A 27,676-nucleotide genomic window follows, 5' to 3' on the forward strand; every position below is an offset into this window, starting at 1 on the left:
GCGTGTGCCACCACGCCCGCCTAATAACGTGTTTTTTGAGGCAATGCCCCATGTACCCCAGGCTGGCCTGTAACTCGTTGTGTATTCAAGGACGAACTTGACTTCCTGATCCTCCTGCCTCCAACTCCCATGTGCTAGATTTTAGGCTTGTAATGCCGGTCCAGATCTTGCATGCTAGGCAAGTGTTCTGCCCACAGACCTCCACCCCATTTTGAGACCAATTTTACTGTGTAGCACAGGCTGACTTCAACCTTTGGTGTTCAGCCTCCCAAGTACTGGGAGTATAGAAGTGCCACCATGCCTAATTGAAACTTGATTTTTGTCTGTTTGTTTGTTTTTGATACAGTGTTTCTCTGTATAGCCTTGGCCGTCCTGGAACTCACTTTGTAGACCAGGCTGGCCTGAAAGTCTGAAACTCAATTTCAATGGTCTTCTGACAGGAGAGGAAAAGTCAAAGTGATTCGATAAGGGAATTTTGTGAGAGCATCCTGCAGAAAGTGGGAAGCTGGGGGGGGGGGGGGGGGGGCGGCACGGACAACAGCAATGTTGCTGAAAAGGCGTAAAAGAAGCCGGGCGTGGTGGCACATGCCTTTAATCCCAGCACTTGGGAGGCAGAGGCAGGCAGATCGCTGTGAGTTCGAGGCCAGCCTGGTCTACAAAGCGAGTCCAGGACAGCCAAGGCTAACACAGAAAGACCCTGTCTCAATAAACAAACAAACCAAAAAAAAAAAAAAAAAAAAGAAAAGAAAGGGGGCAAAAGGAAGTCCGGGGAGTGTGTCTGTGTACATTTCAGCTGCTTTTCCATCATAAGCCCTGAAAGTAATGTAAAACCATCCTCAGGGGTTTCAAGACTCCCCTTGCTTAAGGAACAACTTTCCAGAGTCTACAGCTATCCCTTCGTATGTAACAGGGCAGCACTAGTTAGTGCAGTGTTCCAGCACCGGAAGGGCAGAAACAGGAGGCTAGCTCTAAGTTTGATGAGAACAGAATAAAGAAACGTAGTAAACATTTAGGGGTTGCGTCAATGACCACAGAGCCTAAATCTGCAGGAAAACCTGCTCTCTTGTCTTGTTCAAACACCTGCGGTGGCTCTCACAAGATAAAGTCTAGGCTTGAACTCCAGGAAAATGCTCAGCAGCAGGGAGACCCTGGGGCCACACAGGAGGCAGTGAGGATCTTGAGATCAAATTCTGGGCTGTGGGCACTCAGGCACAAGAGAACACTCTGTTTATTCAGAGATCCAAAGAGGTAGGAGAGTAGGTGAGGAGGTCTCAGACCAGGTGGAGAGTCACTGCGCGCCTGTGCTCAGCGGCTCCACTCGCAGCCACAGCCCGCCCTCCGCGCGCAGGATCAGCTCTGGCTTCCGGCGCGGCTCCTTGTCATCAGGCAGGATGCGAAAGCGCAGCAGCGTTAGCGCCAGCGCCACCTTCATCTCCGTCATGGCGAAAGTCTGTCCTATGCAGTTCCTGCGAGGGGTGTGTGTGTGTGAGGGAAGTGAGACAGGAGGAGACGAAGGTCAGGGCGTGGGGGAGAGACTTCTATGTCTAGACCCAGACAGGCATCCTCAGACCCAACCTGGCCAGGTCCCCGCTACATCTGGTCAGACTAAGGGCCAGGAGGACGCTTCGTGGCCCTGCGTGTACCAGGGACCTTGCTTGGGTGTCCTCATTTCTCGATCCTATCTTAGCCTCAGCACTCAAGGCCAGGGTGGGGCTCTGAGTACAGAGCCTTTGACCTCGCAATCCCCGGCTCTACAGACCTTTGTACACAACCCAAGCAAAGTTGATCAAGAATCCTCACCCACCCAGTTGTCCCCTATCCCCACCGTCAGACCCAGATTCACCCCCCCCCACACACACACACCCCAGGACCACTTTCTCACCTGGGCCCAGCTGAGAAGGGAATAAAAGCCAGAGGTGACCTCTTCTGTGGGTTTTCTGGGTCAAAGCGGAAGGGGTTGTAGACCTGCAGGCCAGGGAAGACTAGGCTGCTGGGACGGGTCTCTGCCCACATCCAGGCAGCCCCAGAGAAGACACAGGGACAGGAGCATGTTAGCTCTGGTTTCTCAGGTAGGCCCGTGCCTCTCCCACAGGTCTTGAGTTGGGGAAAGGGCAGGGTCATACCTCAGGGTCTGGCCAGACTGAAGGATTGTGGTGAACCCCGAAAATGCTGATGACACAGATGGTCCCTGTTGAGTAAGGAGACAGTCAGGATAAGTCCATGTTGCTTCTGGGGACCACTCATCCTAGCCAGGCAGCCCATCCTCCCCACTGATACTGAGGACACCTTTGGGGATGACCCGGCCATCTGGGAGCACAATGTCCTGGATGCAGCTTCGGGAGATAACTAGAACTGGGGGATGCAGCCGCAGGCTCTCCTTGATGCACATGGTCAGGAAGGGCAGCTGGGCCAGGTCATCCCTGAGGAACACAGCACACGGTTATCCAGGAGCAAAAACAAGGCCCTGCCCAGCCTCTCTGCCCCTCAGTGAGACTGATCCATAATTCTGTACCAAAATAGTTTGTTTTTTTAAATACTAATTTTTTTTTTTTTTAGAAAGGTTCTAAGTGTGTATGTGTCTCTCAGTGTGTGGGGGAAGCCAGAAGAGGGAGGTGGGACTATAGGTGCTTGTCAGCTGCTTGATGTTGGTGCTGGAATGTAAGTAAGGGTTCGCTGGAAAAACAGTAAGTTCTCTTAACTATTGGGCCATCTCTCCCGCCCCTTTGTTTTGTTTTTCTTTTTCACTTCTCATGTTCGCCTTGAACTAGTTATGAAATCAAGGATGACCTTTTACCTTGATCATCTTGCTTCTACTTCCTAAGTGCTGGAATTACAGAGATATTAGTGGACTCCAGATATGCTCATGAATACATGAGGAGTTAATATTTAGTGAAATAAAAAAAGGCACACGCCTTTAATCCCAGCACTTGGGAGGCAAAGGTAAGTGGATCTCTGTGAATTCCAAGCCATTCTAGTCTACATAGTGAGTACCAGGACAGCCAGGGCTAAGTAGAAAGACACCATCTCAAGGAGAAAAGGAGGGAGGGAGGGAGGGATGGAGGGAGGGAGAGACACTTGCTGGTTTGCTAGACTGCTGGAAATCCTGATGACTGAGATTGGAATTTTCCCAAAGAACTGACCCAAACCAGATGGAAGTACCCAAAGAAAACCCTTCCCTCTCTCCCCACTAATCTCCTTTATCCCCTACTTAGCATTGGGGTGTTGGGGTATCCTACCTAGCAAGGACAAGGAGTGGAGATGGGAGGTAGAGGCATAATGTTTGGTTGGTTTGTTGGTTGATTGGTTTTTGAGACGGGGTTTCTCTGTGTAGCCTTGGCTGTCCTGGACCTGCTTTGTATACCAGGCTGGCCTCGAACTCACAGAGATCCACCTGCCTCTGCCTCCCAAGTGCTGGGATTAAAGGAGTGCACCACCACGCCCGCTTGGTAGAGGCATAATGAACGCCAACAAAATAGATAAAAAAAAGAGTGCAACAAGCCAGGTGTGATGGCTTGCAGCTATAATCCAGGAAAGCCAAGGCTACACAGAGAAGCCCTCTCTCAGTGTCGGGGTGGGTGGGTGTGGTGCAACATGTAAGGACAGTTAGAGAGCAGCTGAGGTGTGAGGTGATAGAGGGGACCCATGCACTGACACTGAGGATCAGGCACAGAGACTACCTGCAGTGAAGAGGTGACAGCCCAGGGACCCAACACTAGGGCACTTGAAAAGCAAAGCCTGTATGCTAGGGCTGGGAATGAAGCTCAACCAAACACCCCTTCCTACTGTACAAGGCCTGGGGGGTCCGTCTCAAGCACGGAAAGAAAAAGCAGGAAATTAAATATTCTTAGGATCATAGATCGCTAATAAAACCAGAATGATTTTTATAGTCTGGCCAGGGTGAGACTTTTAGTATGCAGTCACAGCAAACGCAGAAGCAGGTCAGAGAGCTGGTTAGACCGTCCATACCAGCAAGCTCCTGTTCGGTGAGAGGCCCTGACTCAGAAAAGGAAGTGGAGAAGAATCAAGGAAGAGACACCTGATGTCGACATCTGGCCAACACACAGCCATGAGCGCGCACATCTGTCTGCATACATACAAACGCACATGCCCACCCCCTACACACACCATACACATATTTGAGAAGATTCTCAACCTGGATAGATGGCTCAACAGTTAACAGAATTTACTCCTCCTCCAGAGGACTTGAGTTTGGTTCCTAGTGTGCATGTCAAGCATCTCACAGCTGCCTACAACTCAACTTCCAAGGGCTTTGATGCCTTCTTCTGTCCTGTGTGACATGTCCCCCCCCTAACATGGCAGACACTCATGGAGCCACACACATGCCTAAAATACATAGAGAAATTAAATTAGTAGATGTATTAGTGCCTGCTTTAAATTTCACACAGAGGCAGGCACATCTGTCTTGAGTTAGAGGCCAGCCTAGTCCTCAGGACAGCCTACATAGTGTGAGACCCTGTCTCAAAAAAAAAAAAAATAAAGTAAAATAAAACAAAAAAAAATTTAAAAAGAGCTCTTGTAAATCAGTCAAGAAAGGAAAACAGAAATTCCGAAGATAGGAAAGCAAAGTAATTTGGTATGTCAAAGAAAAAAGACATGTGCATGGCAGATCAAAGGGCGAATGCTATGTTCAGCATGTGTGTGCAGTGGTGTTTAGTCACACAGCACAGTGTGCTACGGCTTCTTAGGTTGGCAAACGCTTTCAAGCTCCACAGTGTATGTTGATGAAGATACAAAGAACTGAGCGCTCTCCATGTTTGTGTGTGGAAGCGGATTTTCCAAGAATCATTAAGTCATAGAACTCAAAATGCCTTTGAAAAACTGAGTGATGTTTTAAAACTGCGTGAGTATGTGTGAGTGTGCGCGTGCACCTGTCGGTGCCTGTAGAGGCCAAAGACATCATCCAGTCCTCTGGAGCTGGAGTGACAGGTGGTTGTGAGCCACCCAATGTGGGTGCTAGGAACCAAACTCTGGTCCTCTGTGAAAACAGCAAGTGCTCTTATCTGCTGAGCCATTTCTCCAACCCCAAAAGCATTTAAAAATATACAATTTACCAGCATATATTCAAAAGGTGCTTGGAATTAGTCCTGAGCAGGCATTTACACATGCTACAAAAGTTTGAAGCGCATAGCACACACACACAGAGCAAATAAATAAATAAATATGAAATTTCACCAAAAAAAAAAAAAAAAAAAAAACAACCAGATTGGAATCTAGGTTAAATGCCCATCAAGGTGGGAATGTTTTGATTAATCATGACACATCCATTTAACATACTACTATACAGTTAAGTCAAAAGATAGAAGAAATAGGAATCACTTGTTCCTTTACACACTAGACAGTGAAGCAGCACAGAGATGCTAAAAGGCAATTCAGCAATATTTGTTCTCACTGAAAATATTTCCATACATGTCCTCGGTGGAGTTCTGAGTGGATAACTGGAGTGGCACACCGAATACAAAAGAAGACACAGACAGACATGATGCCTGCTGTATGGAAGGTACTGCTGAGGAAAGGCCTGAAAGGGCATTTGACTTAAGGCCCTAGAGACCTCCCAGAAGACAAAAGAAGAAATCAAGCATGAAGAAGCTGTTCCAGTTGGGAGGCAAGTGATAGACTGCCAGCTTCCAGCGAGGGCATCTTCGGGCTTTATGTGGCATTTAAGCCTCAGGCATGCTTCCCAGGCAACCCCTAGCCAACCGTGAAACACACTGCCTACAGATGCCTGGCCCTGTCTGCCCAGCCTCTGACTGTCCTACAGACTCACACACTGCATATCTTTCTTTAGTTCCTCTTGAAGACAAGTATTACTTTGTAGGTCAGGCTGCCTAGAGTTCAGTCTTGTCTGCAGCAGCCTCCCCAAGCTGAGATTACAGCCTGAATCACCGCACCTGGATTTCCCATTCCTGGTTACCTTTGATCTTATATCAGCTTCCAAAGGTCGTTAGTGGACATACCTTTAGTTAAAGCTCAAATTCTTAATAGTTTCCAAGCATTTTATTCCCAACTCTAGTCTCACAAGGAGCCTCCCTGGCCCTCACATTTGTATTTCCAAAACACCCAGGCACATTCCTCCTCTTGGCCCCTAAGCATGCTTTCCTCCTGGTATAGGAGAGATGTCTTCTTTTCACTGCCTTGTTCAGTGGGCCACTAGCCAGTTGGCTTCCTTTTTCTGACTTTGCTTTAGTTAGTTAAGATCAACTGTTCTGTAGACTGAAGCAGGGTGATCACTTGAGTCCATCAGTTTGGTACCAGCCTGGGCAGTGTAGCGAATATTCCATCACAAACTGACCAGCTTTAAAATGCATCTAGGAATTGGAACGGTGACATGGTTTTTATAATGCCAGCATTCAAGGAGGGAGCATGAGGCCTGATTTGAGACCAGCCTAGGCTACATGAAGATACTCTTACTTTGAAAAGTGGTTAACACTTTTCATTTTAAGACAGGTGTTTCAGCCCAGGCCTTAAGGTCAACAATTAATAAATGGGACCTTATGAGGCTGAGAAGCTTCTGTAAGGCAGAAGACACTGTCAATAGAACAAAGCGACAGCCTATAGACTGGGAAAAGATCTTCACCAATCCTACATCTGACAAAGGTGTAATATCCAAAATATATAAAGCGCTCAAGAAATTAAACACCACCAAACCAAATAACCCAATCAAGAAATGGGGCTCAGAATTAAACAGAGAATTCTCAACAGAGGAATATCGAGTGGCTGAGAAACACCTAAAGAAATGCTCAACATCCTTAGCCATCAGAGAAATGCAAATCAAAATGACCCTGAGATTCCATCTTACACCCATCAGGATGGCTAAGATCAAAACTTCAAGTTACACCACATGCTGGTGAGGATGTGGAGAAAGAGGAACACTCCTTCATTGCTGGTGGGAGTGCAAACTTGTACAACCACTTTGGGAATCATCTGGTGCTTTTTCAGAATACTGGGAATAGGGCTCAAGACCTTAAGACCCAGATATACCACTCCTTGGAATATACCCAGAAGGTGCTCCACCACACAACAAGGACATATGCTCAACTATGTTCATAGCAGCCTTATTCGTAATAGCCAGAACCTGGAAACAACCTAAATGTCCCTCAGTCAAAGAATGGATAAAGAAACTGTGGTACATTTACAGTATGGAATACTACTCAGCTATTAACAAGAAGAAAATCCTGAAATTTGTGGACAAATGGATAGAACTAGAAATGATCATATTGAGTGAGTTAACCCAGACTCAGAAAGAATCACATGGTATGTACTCACTTATAATTGGACACTAGCCCAACAGGGATGTCCCCTGAAAGTCTTCACTTACCAGAAGATTGGGATAGGTGCGGGGACTTCCTATTGGGACTCTAGGTGAGAGAAGTATGGGAGAATAGGGAAATAGAAGGATCCAGAGGGTCCTAGAAACCTACAAGAAGAACATCATGATGGGCAGATCTGGACCCAGGGGGGGTCTGCTTAAGCTACTGCACCAACCAAAGACAATACATGCAGTAAATATAGAACCCCTACTCAGATCTAACCAATGGACAGGACATTATCCACAGTCATCTGGAGAGCAGGGACTAACTCTGACATGAATTCTGGTGCCCCATATTTGACCACTTCCCCTTGGTGGGGAGGCCTGGTGGCACTCAGAGAAAGAATAGGAAGGCTACTAAGATAAGACTTGATAGGCTGTGACCATATAGTGGGGGAGGAGGTCCCCTTCTGTCACAGACCTAGGGGATGGGAATAGTGTGAAAGAGGGAGGGAGGGAGGAACGGGAGGAGACAAGCAAGGGGATAAAAATTTAGATGTAACCTGAATAAATTAATGAAAAAAGAAAAAAAAAAAAAAAAACCAAATAAAATGTGTAGTCCTAAAAGACAAGTGCTTCACCGTGTTGCCCAGGCTGGCCTTGAACTTAGAGTTGTGGCAGGACAGGCACTGTGGACATGTTTTACTATGAAGAGATAGATAACTTTTACCCATTGAGATGCTTGAGTCTCTCTAGCATTGACTGCAAGGTGTGAGTTAAATAGAAGAGCAAAGATAAAGGGGAGCTAAGGTCTCAGGGAGGAAATGCAAGTTTAAGCAGAAAAGCAAAGGAGGGAGGGCAGTTTTGAGTCTGTGTTGGTGGCATCTGCTTTCTCAATATCACCACTCACTTTCCAAGCAGCTCTGTAGCGCCGATTTCCCCAGTCCACAGAGCATATAGATGATTTATAAAAGTTTGCCAATGTTGCCTAGCCAGTTAGTGAGGCAATACAGGTGGGCTTTGAGATCTCTCTGTCACTAAGCATATAGCTTTTCTCTTGCTAGCCAGGCGGAGTATCTGCCTCTAAGCTCAGCTCCTATGTGCACCAGGAAATATCAAAAGACTCAAAAAAAAAAGAGCCCCTCTTCCGCATCTGGGAAGCAGAACGGAAAAGAAGGGCTATAGGACAGACCATGAGGACCTGCGTTCACCATTCAATCTCCTCAGGCTCTCGGTCCCTCAGGAGCTCCCGCACTTCCTGCCGGCAGCGCTCCTGGTATTCCGGGTGCTTCGCCAGGTTGTACAGGACCCAGGAGAGCCCGCTGGCTGTGGTGTCATGGCCTGAGGGGGTAGACAGGAAAGCTTGTGTTTCTGGGTGCTTTGTCATCACAGGCTGGACAGGGTCTAGACAGTGAGGTTCCCCAGGAAGGATGGGGAAAGGATGGATGGAAAGAAGGAAGAGATCCTGGGTGCCCCCCCCCCCCACAGATGAGCCTGGGAATTACAGATCCGTACCCTCATTGTAGTCCTACCCAAGGACCCTCACCTCCAAACATGAAGGTGTCAGCCTCTGCTCGGATGTCCTCGTCTGACAGCTCCTTCCCGTGCTCATCCTGAAGACAAAGCGAGACCACAGCTCATACACTGTCTGAGCACTCCTGAGTTTCTCTTGGGACAAGCTCCGATACCCACCGTGCACACAGAATCCCCACCCCACCCCCCCCCCCACCTCTCCACCCCACCCCCAATCCCGTATCATCCTCAGAGCTTGCTCACAATTTTCTCCTTGTTTTCTTGCTAGTCTTTGCTTCTACGCAGCATTCCACCAGAGCCACCTCTAAAATTCTTCTCCAACCTGGCCCCTCCTTTTTACAATCCCTGTCTATGCCCCACTAGCACTCTCTGACGTTGAACATTGAGGTCCATGCAACTTAGATCCCGGGGTGGGGGGGGGGGGAACCCACCTTGGCCAACAAGAGAACATCAATAAAGTCTAAAGTTTTAGTCTTAGCCTTGGACTTGAGGGACTCATCAACACTTTGGCTAGAGAGGATGCGGCGTCTCTCCCTGATCACAGCATCTGTGACGCTGTGCACCAGGTCACAGGCCTTGAGGAAGCGCCGCCCATCAGCAGTGCGGTAGTACAGGAAGTCCAGGTACAGGAAGAGCTGCTGGGACCTTTTTGCTACCAGGGCGCTGAGCTCTAAGATGGCGGCAATGTATTCACTGGGAGACCTGTAAGGGGCAGGCCAGAGGGGAAGCAAAGTTTTAGGACACATGCTACCCCCAAGGCAGAGACCCAGGACTAGGACAACCCCTATCCCCAAAGTGCCCCTCGCCAAGCGTAACTACTCTCTGTCGCTCACTCCTTATCCGGTCCTCATGTCCCTGACTCTAGGTGGACATGGGCACCGTTCACCTTTCTTTCGCTCAACATCTGCCTCTGCTGTTCCTCCTTGGTTTGCTGCAGGTCTTTCGTATTTTCGGCATCACACTCAGACCTTTCCTTCTCCAGGTCCTCCGTTGGTATCCAAATTCAACTGACTCGAACCCTCATCTTAAATACCAACGGCTGCCTTCACGCCTTTCCGGCTGATTGTTCAATATGCTTAGCATCTAGTTGCCAGCTAGTTTCCAGGACGTGGTGTTTGTGCTGCTACTCAACACTCAGGAAAAGGAGGCGGGAGGACTGTGACTCCAGGCCAACCTGGACTATGTCGCAAGGCCCGTTCTAAAAAATGAAAAAATTCCATTTTTTGAGACAGAGTTTCTCTGCATATCCCTGCACTTGTCTCTGCCTCCCAAGTACTGGGATTAAAGGCATGGACCACCATGCCAGGCTGTGTTTTTGTTTTTTGTTTGTTTGTTTTTGTTTCTTCCTGGGAGTGGGTTGTATTGTTGAGGCAGCCAGGGCTTGCCTGTTCATACACTTGAGACCAGTTTAATGAAGGTATCGCCCTTTACCAACAATAGAAAAGGAAGACTGGCCTGACCCTTTAGTCCTTCCAAAAAGGACCGGTGAGGGGTGGCTGTGAGTCAATTGCAGTGTGATCCATAGCAAGGAATACAAGCACACACACACACAAAAAGGACCAAATGAAAAATGAAATAAAGGGGCTGGAGAGATGGCTCAGAGGTTGAGCCAGAGGTCCTGAGTTCAATCCCCAACAACTACATGGTGGCTCACAACCAGCTACAATGTGATCTGATGCCCTCTTCTGGTGTGCAGGCACACATTCAGGCAGAGCACTGTATACATAATAAATAAACAAATCTTAAAAAAAAAAAAAAGAAATTAAAAAAAAACGAGGCATGAAAAATATCTATGCATGTATGTCAACCCAAATGATCTAAACCATCATCATCTAAGTATCTAAATGTCAAACCAATCCCTACCTTCTCTTTTCCCATATATCTTAAGTTTGAGAGGCAGACACAGGGGCTGTGGGGGTGGAGTGGGGGCAGGCACGATGGCTGACCATTCAAAAAAATAAAACAAAGTATTAAGGTGGATTTAAAAAAAAAATAGTTTCTCTCTGTTGCCCAGCCTGACCTCAAACTCACAAAGATTAGAAGAAAAAAGAAATTAAGAGGAGGGAAAAAAAAAATCCGATGGTCTCATCCTCACTGAAAGTTTGTATGTCTGTTTAGTTTTGTTTTTTGGCTTTGGAGACAGAGTCTCTCTGTGTAGCCCTGGCTGTCCTGGAACTTGCTCTGTAGACCAGGCTAGCCTCAGACCAAGAGATCTGCTTGCCACTGCCTCCTGAGTGCTAGAGAATTAAAGGCAGATACCACCACCACCACCAATCAACAGTTCATGTCTTTTTAATTAATTATTTTAACTTTTGATCATATTCTTTCTCTTCTTCCAGTTCTTTCTTGTACCCTCCACCCGCTTTATCGCTCTTAAAAAAATTCTAAAATGAAACAAAAGGACACACACACACAACACAGACACAGACACAGACACACACACACACACACACAGAGAGAGAGAGAGAGAGAGAGAGAGAGAGAGAGAGAGAGAGAGAGAGAGATTTGTGCTGACCAACTATTCCTGAGCAGGAGGCCTGCCTTAAAGTGTGGTGGATATAGCCACTGTCACTCCATTGAAGAAAATGGATTTTTCTCTTTCCCAGAAAGTATCAATTTAAATAGCTTTTTGGCTATGGGTGGGACTTTGTGCCCATGTTCCCTTCTTCTAACTGGGATTAGTAACAGTTAATCTTGATTACCACCCTGATTGGTTTAAGACACATTGAGGAGTTTACTGAAGCATCTCTCTCTCTCTCTCTCTCTCTCTCTGTGTGTGTGTGTGTGTGTGTGTGTGTGTGTGTGTGTGTAGGGTATTTCAGAGAAGACTAACTGAGTGGGTGAGGGCCTACTCAGCATGTGGGCAGCCATATTCCACTGGCTAGGACTCAAGTAGACAACAGGGGAAGGAGGAGAAAGGTTGGTTGCAAGCACAGGCAACCTTTACTTCTTCACCATTAATGATGGGAGGTGCTCTGCCTCACCCTTTCCTACAAGGAAGAACAGAAACCTTTGACACAAGGAGCTCAAACAAATCTCTTTTGTAGCAAGCCATTGCACTCAGGTATCTTGTCACAACAAGGAAAAACAAAACAAAAAACAAACCTTCTAACACCTACCTCAACCTCATTTCCAAAATGTCTTGTTTCAAAATGCCTGTTAATGACCCCATTCACCTACAATTCGCACAGCTCCACCTCCCAGGAAGGACCACTGTTTCTCCTTTCACTGCCTTTAAATGTCAGTTATAGGCCACCTTTCCTCCCTCTGGCCAGTCCCTCTCTCCCCAATGCCTCCCTTTGTCCATGGCTCAGGCTCCCCAGCAAAGACAGAGAGAGAGAGACACTCACTCCTGACAGTTGCTGTCGAAGCTGAAGATGCATTTCTGCAGGCTGTCCAAGGTCATCAGGCTGATGTGTTCAAACATGTCCAGACGGGCACTGCCACCTGAGGCCAGGCGCTGCCACTTGGCCTGGCCATAGAAGTGGTTTGAGATAGGGCTGAGTCATGCCTTCTTGCTCCAACGGTAACAGCAGAATAGTCTCCTACCCTGCTCTGAGCCAGCCTTCCTCCAGTGCTCTGCCCCAAGCATTCCACCCAGGCTAGGCCAGACTTGGATGAGCACAGAGGCATTAATATAGGAGTCTAACACGCAAAGCTGGGAGTCCTGGGTTCAAATCCACCTGCATGCCGCTCTTTAGCTCATTGTCTTCTCCTCAGTCCTTAACCTTTAGTAATACTTAAGTTGACCTGATTTTTTTTCTTCTTCTCCATAAACCAGCTTCATAGGAGCTGGAGAGATGACTCAGAGGTTAAAAGAGCACTGGTCTGCTCTTCCAGAGGTCCTCAGTTCAATTCCCAGTAACCACGTGGTGGCTCACAACCATCTATCCTGGGATCTGATGCCCTCTTCTGGCATGCAGGTGTACATACAGCTAGAACGCTCATATACATAAAATAAATAAACACATCTTAAAAAAAATAAAGTGTATTAAAGAATATTTGCTTCACTACTTATGCTCTCTTACTGGTGAACTTTGACACGTCCCTTGAGCTCTCTCCGGATTGTTTCACAATCCATAATCTAGTAGTCATAGTCATGTCTATCTTACGGCAGTGAGGAAATAATATCAGACAGCTTATATCATGGGATTGCCACAAGGGTTCTCTATAGTGTAGGGGATCAGTAAATGTCTGTTGTCTTTACCATCTTTGTCAGTCTAGTGGTAGGCAGCTTCAGAAACGACTGCAGCTTTTCATACTTCCTCCATGCTCGGCCTTTTCAGTGAGCCCTTGCAGCTCTCACCATTGGGAGGCCAGTCTGCCTTCTCCATGTTTTCAATCTGAGCTGAACTAGAGACTTACTTGTTCTGACCTAAGGAGTGGTATAAAAATGATGGTGTGCTATTTCTGAAGCTAAGCTTGGAGAGATACTAAGTTTTCCTCTCCTTCCCTCCTTCTCTCCTTCTCTCCCTTTCTTCCTACCTTCTTTTCTCCCTCCTTCCCTCTCAGAACCCAGTCTCTCCAACCTAGGAAACCCATACTCTCTCAAGGAAGACAAAGGGCAAGGATGGATCTAGTTGCCCCACCAAGGCCAGTCGAGTCTTAGCCAGTCGTGGTGTTGCACACCTTTACTTCTAGCAGGGGCAGGTGGATCTCTGTGAGTTAGAGGTCAGCCTGGTCCACATAGGCAGTGTGCCATAGTGAGTTCCCGAAGAAGAGAAAAGTGCCAGGCGTGGTGGCACACGCCTTTAATCTCAGCACTCGGGAGGCAGAGGCAGGCGGATCACTGTGAGTTCGAGGCCAGCCTGGTCTACAAAGTGAGTCCAGGATGGCCAAGGCTACACAGAGAAACCCTGTCTCGAAAAACCAAAAAAAACCAAACCAAACCAAACCAAACCAAAAACAAAACAAAAAAAGAAAGAAGAAAACAAAAACAAAACAAAACAAAACAAAAAACCAACCAAACAAACAAAAAAAACCAGACACAGACAAACAAAAAAACCCAACCCTCTTTCTTTTGTTTTTAATGCTGGGATAGAAGCCAGGCCTTTGTGCATGCTGAGCAGCCTCTCTAGCACCAAGCAACAGCCAAGACCTTGTCTATTTGAGACAGGGCCTTGCTGTGTAGACATGAACTATACTCCTGCCGCAGTCTCCCAAGTGCTGGGATCAAAGGTGTGTGTGACCACGCAGAGCTTAGGGCCAGTGAGCTTAACGTGGTGTGGGATGTAGAAAGGGCAGCTGTGCAGTGGTCAACATTACTGTGTTGACTTTCCAAAGCTTCCGTGACCAAGAGAAAATACAGGTCCTCCTGAGCCCCCTTCGCATGCTAGCAGCCTGACTCCATGGTGTCATTTTGACTCCTCGTTAAATATAGATTATTATTCCTGCTTTGTAGAAAAACACTGGATGGTGGTGGTGTATACATTTAATCCAAGCACTTCAGAGGCTGAGTCAGATGGACCTCTGTTCCAAGCCAGCCTGGTCTATAGAACAAGTTCCAGACATCCAGGGCTACACAGAGAAACCCTGTCTCAAAAACAACAAAACAAAACAAAACTAGGCCTCCAAAAAAAGTTCAAGATAGAGGCAGGGTGATGGTGGCCCACGCCTTTAATCCCAGCACTCAGGAGGCAGAGGTAGGTGGATTGCTGTGAGTTCAAGGCCAGCCTGGTCTACAGAGCGAGTCCAGGACAACCAAGGATACACAGAGAAATGTTTTCTCAAGAAGAAGAAGGAGGAGGAGGAGGAGGAGGAGGAGGAGGAGGAGGAGGAGGAGAAGGAGAAGGAGAAGAAAGAAACCTAAGGCTTGGAGAAAAACTTGTGGTCCCAAAGGCATCTAGCAGACTCATGCCTACAGATTACATCTGAAAACACACCCTTTTCTACAAGGCTCTGCGTGGGAGTTTGAGTTTGAGGAACTCACATGCATGATGCTCACACTCTGGTTAAAAATCTTCACATAGGGCTTCAGGATGTCAAAGTGGAAGGCAGGCGTCAGGAGACGGCGGTGGCGGCTCCACTTGTCACCAGCACTCATCAGGAGCCCATCCCCTGGGGGGGCAGCCATGACAATTGGCAAGGGTAATGCTTTCCCTGAACCCTCAAGGGAAGTCCCCTGATCCTCACCTTCAGACACTCACCCAGCCAGGGCTTCAGGAAGCCATACAGAGTCATCTCCTTGGGTGCAAGAGCAGCTGACACGAAGAAAGACAATCAGGGCCCACGGAAAAGGAGAGCAATGGACTTTAGGAAGGGTGGGGACTCTCAGCCAGGGCTGCACACTTCCTCTTCAAGCTCAGCATGACAAGAATGGGACAAGGACAAAGAAAGCAGGGATGGGGGTGGGGGGAGAGGTCAAACAAGAGGAGACCAGACCAGGCTGCAGCAGCAGGTAGAGCAAAGGTCAGATTAACATGGCACACATGAACCAAAAAATAAATTAATTAAAAAATAAAAAAGAGAAAGCCCAGGCAGGAGTGGTGGTGGTGTGTACTTAAATCCCAGCACTTTGATTTGTTTTGTTTTTGCTTCTTTGGGGTTTTTTTTTGGGGGGGGGGGAGGATAGTTCAAGATGGGGTTTATTCTATGTAACAGCCTGGCTGTCCTGGAACTATTTCTGGAGACCAGTCTGACCTTGAACTCACAGAGATATACCTGCCTCTGTCTCCCAAGTGCTAGGATTAAAGGCATGAGCTGCCACCATTCAACTATTTACAGCTTTTTAAAAAAAGATTATTGGCTGCTGCTTTTACGTGTGTGTGTGTGTGTGTGTGTAGGTGCTCACACAGGCCAGAAGGCATCAGATCCCTGGGATCTGGAGTTAGAGGTGGTTGCGAGCTGCCTGGGTGTGGATGCTTGGAATTGAACTCAGGTCCTCAGCAAGAATAATGAGTTTTCTTCACCACTGAGTCAGTTCTCTAACCCCCTGTTACCAAGGACAAATCAGTATCCGTGATTAACTGGAGAGCCCCGAAGCCATCTGCGCAGAGGTACCAGAGTGGTAACCAGAAAACTGAGGCTCATACAGCCTATTAACATGAATGGCAATGGTTGGTAAGTATAACTTAGTCTTTAAATTGTGCTTTATTCATAGAGCCTATAATCTGAGAAGGCGGAGAGCTCTAACATTCTACAACAACAACAACAACAAAACTGACCTATATCTCATTCCCAACCAGCACATTTGTAGCAGTGGGGGTTGGCAGTGGTGGGGTAGAGGAACAAAAGACTGTCATTGCAGAGCTCAGCCTTTCCCCCCTGGCCATTTGGTCAGCCTTATCCCTGAGGTTCATAGTACAGATGCTTACATTTCTCCCTTATTGTATAGCTGGGCTCAGACCATTTCCTAGGAATTGTGTCAAGTGCTTAGGGCCAAGGACTCCCCTATCCTCAAAGATACCACAAGATGCTGGCCCCATGTGGATACCACTTGGAGCTGCTACTGTCCCCTCCAGGCCACGAGTCAAAGAGACACAGCTGGACCAGTCTAGGCTATGGCAAAGCTTCCTCTGTGATGCTCTGCACATCACCTTTCTCCAAAATCACCCTCTTGCTTGAAGTCCGAGTATCTAAGCTGGATGGCACAATGCGGAGTCACTGTATAACAAGGCTTCCTTCACATGCCATGTGCTTCCCTTAGCCTGTGGCTCCTCACTCAACCCCTTAATACAGTTGCTCCTGTTGTAGTTGACTCCCAACTATGAAACCATTTTGTTGCTGCTTCATAACTGCAAGTTTGCTGCTGTTATGAATTGTAACATAAATATCTGATATGCAGATGGTCTTAGATGACCCCCGTGAAAGGGTCATTCAACCTCTGAACAGGTAGCAACCCCACAGGTGGAGAACTGCTATTGTATACCTTTTAGTTGGTTACATCTGGCCCTAAGAAGTCTTGTTGACACCAACTCCTTGATATCTGTCACTTCTTTCCTCAAAAGCTGTCTGGATCACATGACTACAACTGGGAGAGATCCCTTTTCAGTGATGAGAGACACCTGAGATCAACTGACCAGATGGCTAATCAGAAGTGGTTTCCAGAAACCAATCCGAAACAAACAGGAGCATTTGGCCAAGGACAAAAGGTTGCCAAAATCAAAATAAATTTGTGTTGGGCATGATGGTCCATGCTTGTCATCCAAACACTCAAAAGGTTAAGGAGGATGACTTCAAGGTTTTCATAGTAAGACTATGTCTCAAACTCAGCCAGAAAAATGGGCCCCTTGTGCCAATTCTTCCAAAATTAATTGGTTAAGAGGTTATTTTTAAAGAATGAATCTCAGGGAGGGAAACATTGCTCAGCAATTAGAAGCATCTGTTTGTTCTTGTAGTGGACATGGGTTTGATTCCCAACACTTATACTAAGTGGCTCACAACCACATTTATTTCTAGCTTTGGGGGATCTGACACCATCTTCTGGTCTCCAGTGGCACCTGTACACATGCAGTGCACAAATATCTAGTCAGGGCACACACACACACACACACACACACACACACACACACACACACACACACACAGTAAGCAAATAAATACTTTACAAAATTTGTTTTTGGGGACAAGGTCTCTCTACATAGCCCTGGCTGTCCTGGAACTCCCTATTTAAGATCACCAGACAGGTCTTAAATTCACAGAAATCCACCTGCTTCTGACTCCTTGGGTGCTGGGATTAAAGGTATGTGTCACCACACTCAGCTCCAATAAATCCCCTTAAAAAAACAAACAAACAAACAAACAGTTCTTCTACTGGAGTGACCTACCAGAGGCTACACCTTTAAGAAAACTGGCTCATGGATCAGCAATTAAGAGCACTTGTGGCTCTTGCAGGGGACCTAAGTTTGATTTCCAACATCCACATGGTGGTTCACAACCATCTCTTAACTCTAGGTCCAGACATGTGTTGCCCTAATCTGACCTCTGTGGGCTTGAAGCATGCATGTGGTACGCGTATGTGTACGCAGGCAAAACTCTTATGCATAAGATAACATGAGCACATCTAATTTAAAACATAGAGGAAGAAGACTCTCCCGCAGCCAGCAGCTGTCAGCCACCAATAGCTTCACAGACAGGGCTGAGACTTTGTGCCATTTCCCTCTCCATGCTTGGATTTTGTCTGCCTTGAGCTTGCACAGGTCTTGTGCATGCCGTGAGTTCATATGTGCAAATGCCCTCTGCATCTGAAAAGCAGTGTTTTCTTCTAGTCATCCACTGCCTCTGGCTCGTAGGTTCTCTCTGCTCTATGTTCTGCAGTGATCCCTGAGCCTTGAGAGAAAGAGGGGTAATATAGATGTCTCATAGGGCTGGTCCTTCCACACTCTTCATCCTCTGCATCTTGGCTTGTAGGTCTTCACACATACAAGACGATATGGACAAGCCAGGTGGTAGTGGCATGATGGCACAGGCCTTTAATCTCAGCCCTCAAGAGGCAGAAGCAGGTGGGTCTCTGTGAGTTTGAGATAAGCCTTGTCTACAGAGTGAGTTCAAAGACAGCCAGGGCTACACAAAGAACCCCTGTCTTAAAAAACCAAAGCTGAAATGAAATTAAAGAATATATATATATTCCATATATGTCCATATATATATATATATATATATATATAGACAGCATAAACTACTTTGACAGTATTTTTTTTTTTTTTTTAATGAGAGAGAGGACACAATGTTAGACGGGAGGGAAGAAGGTTAGATCTGGCAGGAGTTGAAGGAGGAAGGTGAACATGATAAAAATATATTGTACAAAGTCCTCAAATAACTAATAAAGAGAAAAATAAGAAGCTCTAAACTCAAAAGCAAAACAAACAAGCAAACAAAACTGTTTTTTACACATGGGTACACGGTATTAACTAAATGTTTTCTATACTTGGGTTCTGGTTATATTTTGTTAATATGTCTTCGGATAGAGATATATTTCAGGACTACTCACACCAAGTCCAGGATTTCACCCCAAATTCCTTAAGATCAAAAACTGAAAACAGAAAAAAAAATCAGTACTACTGTAGCAAAAAAGGACAAATATTCCAACAGCCAAAAATGTTGTTTTCATAGGCTGTGCTAAAATTATTTAAATCTAATAGAAAGACTAAAACAGATAATAAAATAGACTTTGATGTGAGAAAAAAAATGGAGATTGTTTATCTGCTTTTTCTTCTCTCCTGGCTCCTGAATCTTACAGGATATGGGAAAGCCTTCTTCTTCTCCTCCTCCTCCTTCTTTTTTTAAGGTTTATTTATTATGTAGACAGTGCTCTGCCTGCTTGCACCCCTGCAGGCCAGAAGAGGGCATCAGATCACATTATAGATGGTTGTGAGCCACCATGTGGTTCTTGGTAATTGAACTCAGAGCCTCTGGAAGAGCAGTCAGTGCTCTTAACCGCTGAGCCATCTCTCCAGCCCCATGGGAAAGCCTTCTTTTTTATTTATTTATTTATTTATTTTTATTTCATGTACATGAGTGCTCTATCTGCCTGTACACCTGCAGGCCAGGAGAGAGCATTTGAAGGTGTGGGTGGTTGTGAGCCACCATGCGGTTGCTGGGAATTGAACTCACAACCTCTGGAAGAGCAGACAGTCGCTTAACCGCTGAGCCATCTCTCCAGCTCCGGGGAAGCCTTCTTAAACTTCCAACTCTTTATTCTTTTTGGGCCAATAGCTTACCTTTTTTTTTTTTTTTTTTTTTTTTTTTTTTTTTTTGGTTTTTCGAGACAGGGTTTCTCTGTGTAGCCTTGGCCATCCTGGACTCACTTTGTAGACCAGGCTGGCCTCAAACTCATAGCGATCCGCCTGCCTCTGCCTCCCGAGTGCTGGGATTAAAGGCGTGCGCCACCCCACCCGGCCAATAGCTTACTATTTTATATAATGTGCTTGAAAGTACACAGATTTGTGCTAGAAGATTCACTTATGGGTAAAAGCCATTCGAGCAATCACCTGCAAACTCATAAATAGAATGCCAGCTTTTATGTCAAATGGATCTTATAAGATATAATTTCTTTTTCAGTTTTGTCTTTTGAGACAGAGTTTCTCTGTGTAGCCCTGGTTATCCTGAAACCAAGCTGGCCTTGAACCTAGAGGTTCACCTGCCTCTGCCTCCCAAGTGCTGAGGTTAAAGGGTGTGGGCCTGGCAAGAAATACTAATTTTTAATAACAAAGGAAAATGGTAGGGATGGAAGAGATAGTTGGGGGATTTTATATTCTATATTATAAGGAAATATTTTTCACTCCATATTGAGGAAAGAAAGCTACACATTGTAAATACGTGTATCCATACACACAGTTAATGGTTGGTTTATTCTGAGGTAACTGCTCACAGACACCAACGAAACTCAATATCTGTGTCAACGTCTTGGCCAGTCTACACAGAATTTAATACCATGATCCTTAGGCTAACCACCTGACCAAACGAGGAAAAGCAAGCTCTGGAAATATTGACTGACTTTTATTTCTCTTCTTCCCTATGTAGCCTGCTTGCTTGAGAGATGTATGTGTGTGGGTGATGGATGGCATATTCATGTGTATCTATGCATGTGGAGGCCAAAGGTCAAAGTCTCGAGTTACTCTCTAGGAGGCATCTACCTTGTTTTTGTTTTTGTTTTTGTTTTTGTTTTTGTTTTTGTTTTAAACAAGGTCTCACACTTGAACCTAGGGCTCACCAATTTGACAAGGCTGGCTTGCCAGTGAGCTCCAGCACCCACCTCCCCAGTACTGGGCTTTCAAGTGCACACCACCACCCTCAGCTTTTTAGTAAGGCAGTGTTTTAGGCTTGTAGTGGTTTAAATAAAATGCCCCTCATATCTTAGGTATTTGAATACTTCGTTCCCAGTGTGGTGACACTGCTTGGGGCAGATTACGAGATGTGGCCTTGCTGGAGGAAGTTTGAACGCCTCCCAACCAGCCCTGATTTTCTCTCTCTGGTTCCTGTTAGTGGTGTGAGAAGTGAGCTCTCAGCGTTTAGCGTCAGCCACCATGCCTGCCTGTCACTGTACTTACGCACTATTGTGGTAGCACATTTATCCCCTTGGAACTGTAAGGCCCAAATAAACCCTTCTTTCTGTAAGTTGTCTTGGTTTTAGCATTCATGACAGCAATAGAAGTAATTAATCGAGTAGGTTACACTAGTGCCTTCTCAGGCCATATGCTATTTAAATAAAATGCGACTAAAGGACGCAACCTCTGCCTGCTCACTGGCATTTGCACTGACAGAATGAGCTTCAATACTCGGGTAAGATATGAATGGCTGTGAAGTCTGCTTTGACATTTCTGTCCTCTGGGACCAAGCACCTCAGACCTTCTCCAATCTCAATCTCAGTATTTGAAGAGGCAGCCATGACACCCAGAACCTCGGTGATCAAGTCACAGCGATTAGAGAAAGTACCAAGTCCTCTCACCAAAAATCAAATTGAAAAGGATCATAGAATATTTCCCGGGACTACATGGATTTCCCTGAGGACGCTGAGAATCTAGGAGTAATCTTTTCTTGCATGAGAGTGAAACCACCTCATAGAAAAACAGAGCTAGGAAATGAAGGTGCCTGCTGCCTTTATTTACAACATTATCCACTTGTGCTTAAAGGCCTCCCTTCCTGACCTCAACGACAAGAGATTCCTTTCCTTGTTTTTCCAGTGCTAGGCATGCACCCCAAGGTCTTGTGCATGGCAGGCAAGTACTCCAGCTCTGAGCCCCACGCACTGACCATAGATTCTCTTTCTTTGATAAAACTGGACTTCAAAGCCAGGCGTGATGGTGCACGCCTTTAATCCCAGCACTCAGGAGGCAGGCAGGGGCAGGCGGATCTCTGTGCGTTCGAGGCTGGTCTACAAAGTGACTCTAGGACAGCCCAACCTGCTACACAGAGAAACCCTGTCTCAAAACAAAAACGAACAAAAACAAAACAAAAAAACCCCAAACAAACAAAAAACAAAAAAACCAAACCAAAACACAAGACTGGGCTTCCATCACTCACAACTCAAAGAGACCTCAGCAGCCTGCGAGACCCAGGACCTTGACCAGTGTCATCCAGAAGATTGGTGACAGAGTTATGACCTCCTCCACCCCACATGCCTTCATCGCCTGCTCAGCTTGGTCTGTGTAGGGTGAGAAGGACTGGAAGAAGGAGGAGGAGGAGGAGGAAGAGGAGGAGGAGGAGGAGGAGGAGGAGAAGGAGAAGGAGAAGGAGAAGCCGGGGACCAGCGTGAGATACCTGAGGCTTGGAGCAGGGGAGCAATGAACTTAGGGTGGGTGAGCCGCAGGAGAGGGTAGATAGGTCCAATCCAAAGGAGGTGGATGTCACGGAAGTAGTGGCCCAAATGTGATAAAAACTGCATGCTTTCCTCATTGTTCGTCATCTAGAAAAGAAGAAATCTGACAGTAGCCTTGGAAGGGCGACCCACCACTCCCTGCCAATCCCTCCCCACCTCTCCCACCCCTTCTACTTGGTCGTTAAGCTGTGGTTCTTGCTGAGCCGCTGCGAGCTCGTTCACACGGGTCTCTTATATATTCACACTTCTACCAACACGCCTCTTTTTGAAGGCTCCCTCTCTTCGTTTTTTTTTTTTTTCTGTCTGTTACCATAAATAGTGGTTTGATGAACAGATGGGAAAATGTGTACAAGTGATTTATAAGGGCGACACTTGACAGATAACATAGATGAGTGATACAAGGACGTGGGATATGATAAATGATAAAGAACTAAAAATATGCGAGCTAGAAGCGGGACTTTCGATGATGCACATGAGGAAAATTTCTGAATAGGACCCCAGAAGTTTAAGAAATATCCCCAAGAATTGAAAAATTGGCAAGGACTCTTGCCAATTTGAGTTCAAAAGCTCCATAGAGCAAAAGAAACTTTTAACATAGTGGGCAGATGTAGCCCAGAACTCGAGAAAACATTTTCCAGCTATAAATAAGACAATGGATTAATATCTAGAATATATAAACTGAAAAATAATTAAACACCCTGCAAACTGCCAATCAATAAATGGGCCAACATGGAACTGAACAGTTCTCAAAATAAGATGCAAATGCAAATGCTAGTAAATATGTTAAGATGTTTTTAAATGCTTCTATCCATCAAAGAAAAATGAATTAAATCAACTTTGATATTCTACCTCAACCCTGTCAGAATGTCTACTATCAAGAAAACAAGTGACTGTGGCTGGAGAGATGGTTCAGTGGTTCAGAGTACTGGACAAGCTCCCAGAGTACCTAGGTTCAATTCCAATAGCATAATGGTGGCTCACAATTGTGTGTGACTGCCATTCCAGAAGGATCCAATGCCCTGTTCTGGCCTCTGGATGTAACGCACACACACACACGGTGCACAGACACACACACAGACAAAACACGATGCACGTAAAAGAAAAAAAAAGTGTGACAATAAATGCTGGTGAGAATATAGGGGGAAGTATAAACTAATGCATCGACTGTGTAAATCCGTGTGGAAGCATCTAAAAATAAAAGTGCCATATATAGAGAAACTCTATCACCCCTGGGCATATACCCAAAGGTACTTGCTCATCCATGTTTATCTTTGATTTTTTTTTCATAACAGCAACGAAATACAATCATCTTAGATGTTCAACAACAGATGAGTGGCTAATAAAATGTGAGATATACACAATTAAATTTTATTCAGCTACATTTTTTTTTTTTTTTTTGCCACGAAGTGGATGGAATTGAGAAACACCGTATTAGGTGAAGTAGCCCAGGCTCAGACAGACAAATACAAAATGTTCTCTGTGGAGCTGTGCTTAGGTGAAAGTAAATGTGGGTAAAGGCTGGGAAACAGAAAGTAGCCTGTGAGGCCTTTTAAAAAGAAAAAAGGCTTTGATGGAGGGGAGGAGGAAGACAGTAGAGCAGAGTGAAAGGGGGTAAGAGGGTATAGTGAGGAAGCTGGGAAGAACCAAGCAAAATGAAGTATGTATGAAAATGGTATGTGAAAACATTTTACTTAGTAACCTGATTTTTAAAAGTAATGTATGCATGTGTTACTCTACTACGTATCTGCTCCCTGTCTCCTCCCCGTGCACACATGTATCTCTCATTTTGTTCCTATTGGATTCTTCCCAAGGCCAGTATTTATTCACACACCTCTCCCCCGGTCCAACAACTTATCACTCACTCCCACTCAGAGTGCTCTCACAGCTGATTTTACTCCAACCCCAGCACAGGTGTCTGCCACCACGTGCCTCCGCCTACTGAAGTAAACAAACAAACAAACAAACAAACCCAAACCAAGTCCCCCCCAAAATATATATAAAGAATGTTTGTGCATACATACACATACATTAAGCAGACATTTGTGTTTTCTTCTCCTATTCCTTTACCACATATCACAATGTAAAACGTAATTATCACATTGTAAATCTCACAATGGAGGTCCAATCCAGTGCTGTAATGCTGATTAGCATTCTTACATTAAGCACTCCTCAAGAGGCGTTTCCGTCCATTTGGGGGAGAGGACTGGCTGTGTGTAGGATACGAATATCAGGAGGAATTCTGATTTCGTTACGTAAGTTAACCATGACAGGGAAATGAGGTGGGGATCATGCTGCAAGGGGCAGCCTTGTTATAATTCATTTTGATTGTAACTATGACAAGACCTGGAACTAAGAGGCAAAACTTAAGGTGAGTCTGTAAGGATATTTCTAGGGAAAAAAAAATAACCAAGGGGAGAAGATCTTGAGTGAGTGGAACATTCTGATGGACCGCACAGACACAAAAGTGAGAATAAACCTGTTGCTTGCTTGCCTGACTTTTGTTTCTTGCACATGAGTGCACCCATTTTTTTTTTTTTTTCCTTCTTTCTTTTTTTCAGACAGGGCTTCTGTGTATCCCCTACTGTCCTGGAACTCACTCTGTTGACCAGGTTGACCTTGAACTCAGAGATCTACCTGCCTCTGCCTCCCGAGTGCTGGGATTAAGGGTGTGTTCCACCACCAGGTGGCTGAATGCACCCATCATTAAATGACATTAACTTCTGCTTCTTTGGCCTTCAATTGTGAACTGAAGACCGAACTTTCAGTCCCTTGACCACTAGCCTGCGACTGAGGCATCCAGTTTCATAGACTGTGCAATTAGTGTGTTCTCTCTAGCATGCAGATAGCCACTACTGAACTATCCAGGCCTGTTAATTGTAAAGCATTCCAACAAATTTTGTGTGTGTGTACGTACATATGTTATTGGTTTTGTTCTACCTCTATGTAGACAGGAACAGGGCCCCGAGAAGACTTGAAATGACAAGGGTGAATAAAGATTTTTGGGAGGAAAGGGGTTGTGGAAAGAAAAAGTAGCACTTGAATCAATGGCATTGGAGGTGGTCACTTACAGGTGACATGGAAATGAAAAGTGTAAATTGTAATTATCACATCGTAAATCTCACAATGCAGGTTCAATCCAGTGCTTTAAAGCTGTATAGCATTCTTACATTAAGGATACTCTGGCAATAGGGCCAGTGCAGCATGGAGCAAGGAGTGCTGGGAAAGAGGCGAGAATGGTAAGGAAGGAGGCCCTCTTAGGAAATGTAGCCATTATAGGAGAGGCCAGAATGTTGCCTAATTGAAAAAAAGAACACAGTCAGGCTGTGATTCAGCTCAGAGGTAGAACACTTGCTTCATCCCATTACCACAAACAAAATAAACACAAACAAAAACAAAATGCTCAGCTATTGCTCAAACTGGAGAGTGGAGTCCATTGACACATCTTGAGGGTAGAGAGCAAGATAAAAAGGAATAGGGCCTGAGGAGTTGAAGGGGAGAGATACTACTCACATCTCTCTTCTGGTCCTCGGGGTCCCTGTAGCTGGAGGTGGGGGGGGGGGGCGGTTATAGCTCATCACCAAAGGCACAAAATGGCAGTCCAGAGAACTACAGATACTAGGCCAAGGACAGCAAGGATGGCCGGGGGCCAGACCTTAGACATGCTGCAGGAGGCCTCAAGTGCATCAGTGGAAACTAAATGGATTAGGGATGCTCCCTGCGCTGTGCTGCCCACCCCAGGAGCTCCTGAGAGGACAGATTTGCATAAGTGAGAGGAAGAGACCTCAGACCACGAGTCCTGGTCACAATGTGACCTAAAGCAGGCCGAAAGAAAGCAGGGAAGGGAGAGAAAGAGAAAGGCTCCGGAGCCTGGAGTGACAGCCAGGAGTGGAGTGGATGCGGCTGAGGAGAGAGGGGACCCCTAGGCTCTTCCCTCACTTCTCTATTGTCCTATGTCCCAGGTCTCTCCATGAGCACCTTTCCTAACCCCTTGGGATCACATCCACCCTTCTACCCAGAGACCCACTTATTGCCACACTCACCAAGGCCAGGTGACCCCAAAACCAGTTTGGTTTAGGGGGCTGAGAGAAGCAATGAAGGCGGCTGCGCTTGATATATAAGGCATAGATCCAGGCCAGAAGTCGGGCTAGAATCCAGGAGGTCCCACCCAGCAGCAGGAGATGCCATGGGGAGGCAGCCATGGGCCCCAGTCCCAGCTTGGACAGACTCAGCTGTAGCATCCTGCAAGGCAGATAGACAGACCGTGAGATTCTGATACTCTGGAACTCTGGAGAGGGACGGGGACAGGCACATTTACTGCATAGGAATATAGCGATATATTCCTATATAGGACTGGGTGGGCTTGGGAGCAAAGTAGGAAGAAGGGACACACATAGAGAGGGAGAGGGAGAGGGAGAGGGAGAGGGAGGGGAGGGAGGGAGGGAGAGAGAGAGAGAGAGAGAGAGAGAGAGAGAGAGAGAGAGAGAGAGAGAGAGAGAGAGAGAGAGAGAACAGGAGAGGCAAGTGCAGTAGGCAGGAGTTGTTTGCAATCTAGAACGCATCTTACTGAAGCACAGGCCCAGGGTGCAATAACCAGGAGAAAAAGTCTCCAAGGCCAGCTCCTGGCACCTACTCTCAGGATTTGCAAGTGCCCTAGAACCTACTGTTTCTCTGGACCGCCTTCTGACCGGCCGGAAGCTATGTGAGAAGTTAGGCTGGCCTGAACCAGCCAATCACTTTCAGGCCCAGCTGCAGTATCGCTGCTTGGGGCGGGCAGCCAAGGGTGTGTGGGCGGGTCCAACGCGAAAGGAACAGACTGTGAGTCACAGGCTCCGCCTGGTTACGGGAATCCTCAGGATTTAACACCTTCTGTCTGAACTAGGGACAAAGATGTCATTAGACTCCAAGTTTAGGAGTGCACCTGTCCTCCGAAGGCTAAGAGGTGGCGGATAAACCTCCCTACCTTCTCGACTGCGCGCAGAACTGGGATACTCTGCTGCACGGCCTGGCAGAGGGCAATTTCTCCCTTTTTGTACCCCAGGTCCTGGGTGGACAGAAGACTCTATCCCTCCCCCCCCCCAACCCCAGTCCACCCTTGTAATCTATTCTATTTCCCCTTCTCAGGGAGATCCATTTGTACCCCCAATTGAGCCTTGTTTAGAGCCTCTGGGTCTGTAGATTTTTACAGCTAATACCTAGTTATAAGTGAATACATACCATGTTTGTCTTTCTGGGTCTGGGTTGTTACCTCACTCAAGAGTCAGACAACTTTTGTAGCCATAAGAAGGATCACAGTTTCAAGACCAGCCTGGGGGTTGTGGGAGACCTTTTGTGGGGGCAGAGGTTGGGGATAGGGAACTCCACACGGAATCCTGAGGATATAACGAGGGCAACTTGGATTGGGGAATTCCCCACCCAGTTTCTCTCTTCTTCCGTCTTCTACTTTCTTCCTTCTGTCCTCCTTCTTTCCCACCTCCCTCCCTTTCTTGGTTAGATGATAATAACTTTACACACACACACACACACACACACACACACACACACACACACCAAACAAACAAATAAAAAACTTGACAAGCACCAATCATTGCAAGCTAGAAAACGAATGCTTAAAAAAGGATCCC

General features: G+C 46.2%; 1 protein-coding gene across 1 annotated transcript; it reads right to left on the bottom strand.

Annotated features, from left to right (window-relative positions):
- Positions 1–1,288: 1,288 nt before the first annotated feature.
- Positions 1,289–26,753, bottom strand: LOC127211043 (cytochrome P450 4F6). The gene is made up of 13 exons (XM_051170871.1): positions 26,620–26,753; positions 26,096–26,294; positions 21,998–22,142; positions 14,947–15,000; positions 14,730–14,857; positions 12,151–12,272; positions 9,232–9,502; positions 8,814–8,880; positions 8,479–8,608; positions 2,287–2,420; positions 2,124–2,188; positions 1,883–1,965; positions 1,289–1,466 (listed from the first exon to the last, which is right to left on the bottom strand). Exons 2-13 carry the CDS (start codon positions 26,291–26,293, stop codon positions 1,289–1,291), a joined length of 1,575 nt encoding a protein of 524 aa, XP_051026828.1. The 5' UTR covers position 26,294; positions 26,620–26,753.
- Positions 26,754–27,676: the final 923 nt, after the last annotated feature.

The sequence above is a fragment of the Acomys russatus genome, chromosome 28 (assembly GCF_903995435.1).
Source record: "Acomys russatus chromosome 28, mAcoRus1.1, whole genome shotgun sequence".
NCBI classification, from domain to species: Eukaryota; Metazoa; Chordata; class Mammalia; order Rodentia; family Muridae; genus Acomys; species Acomys russatus.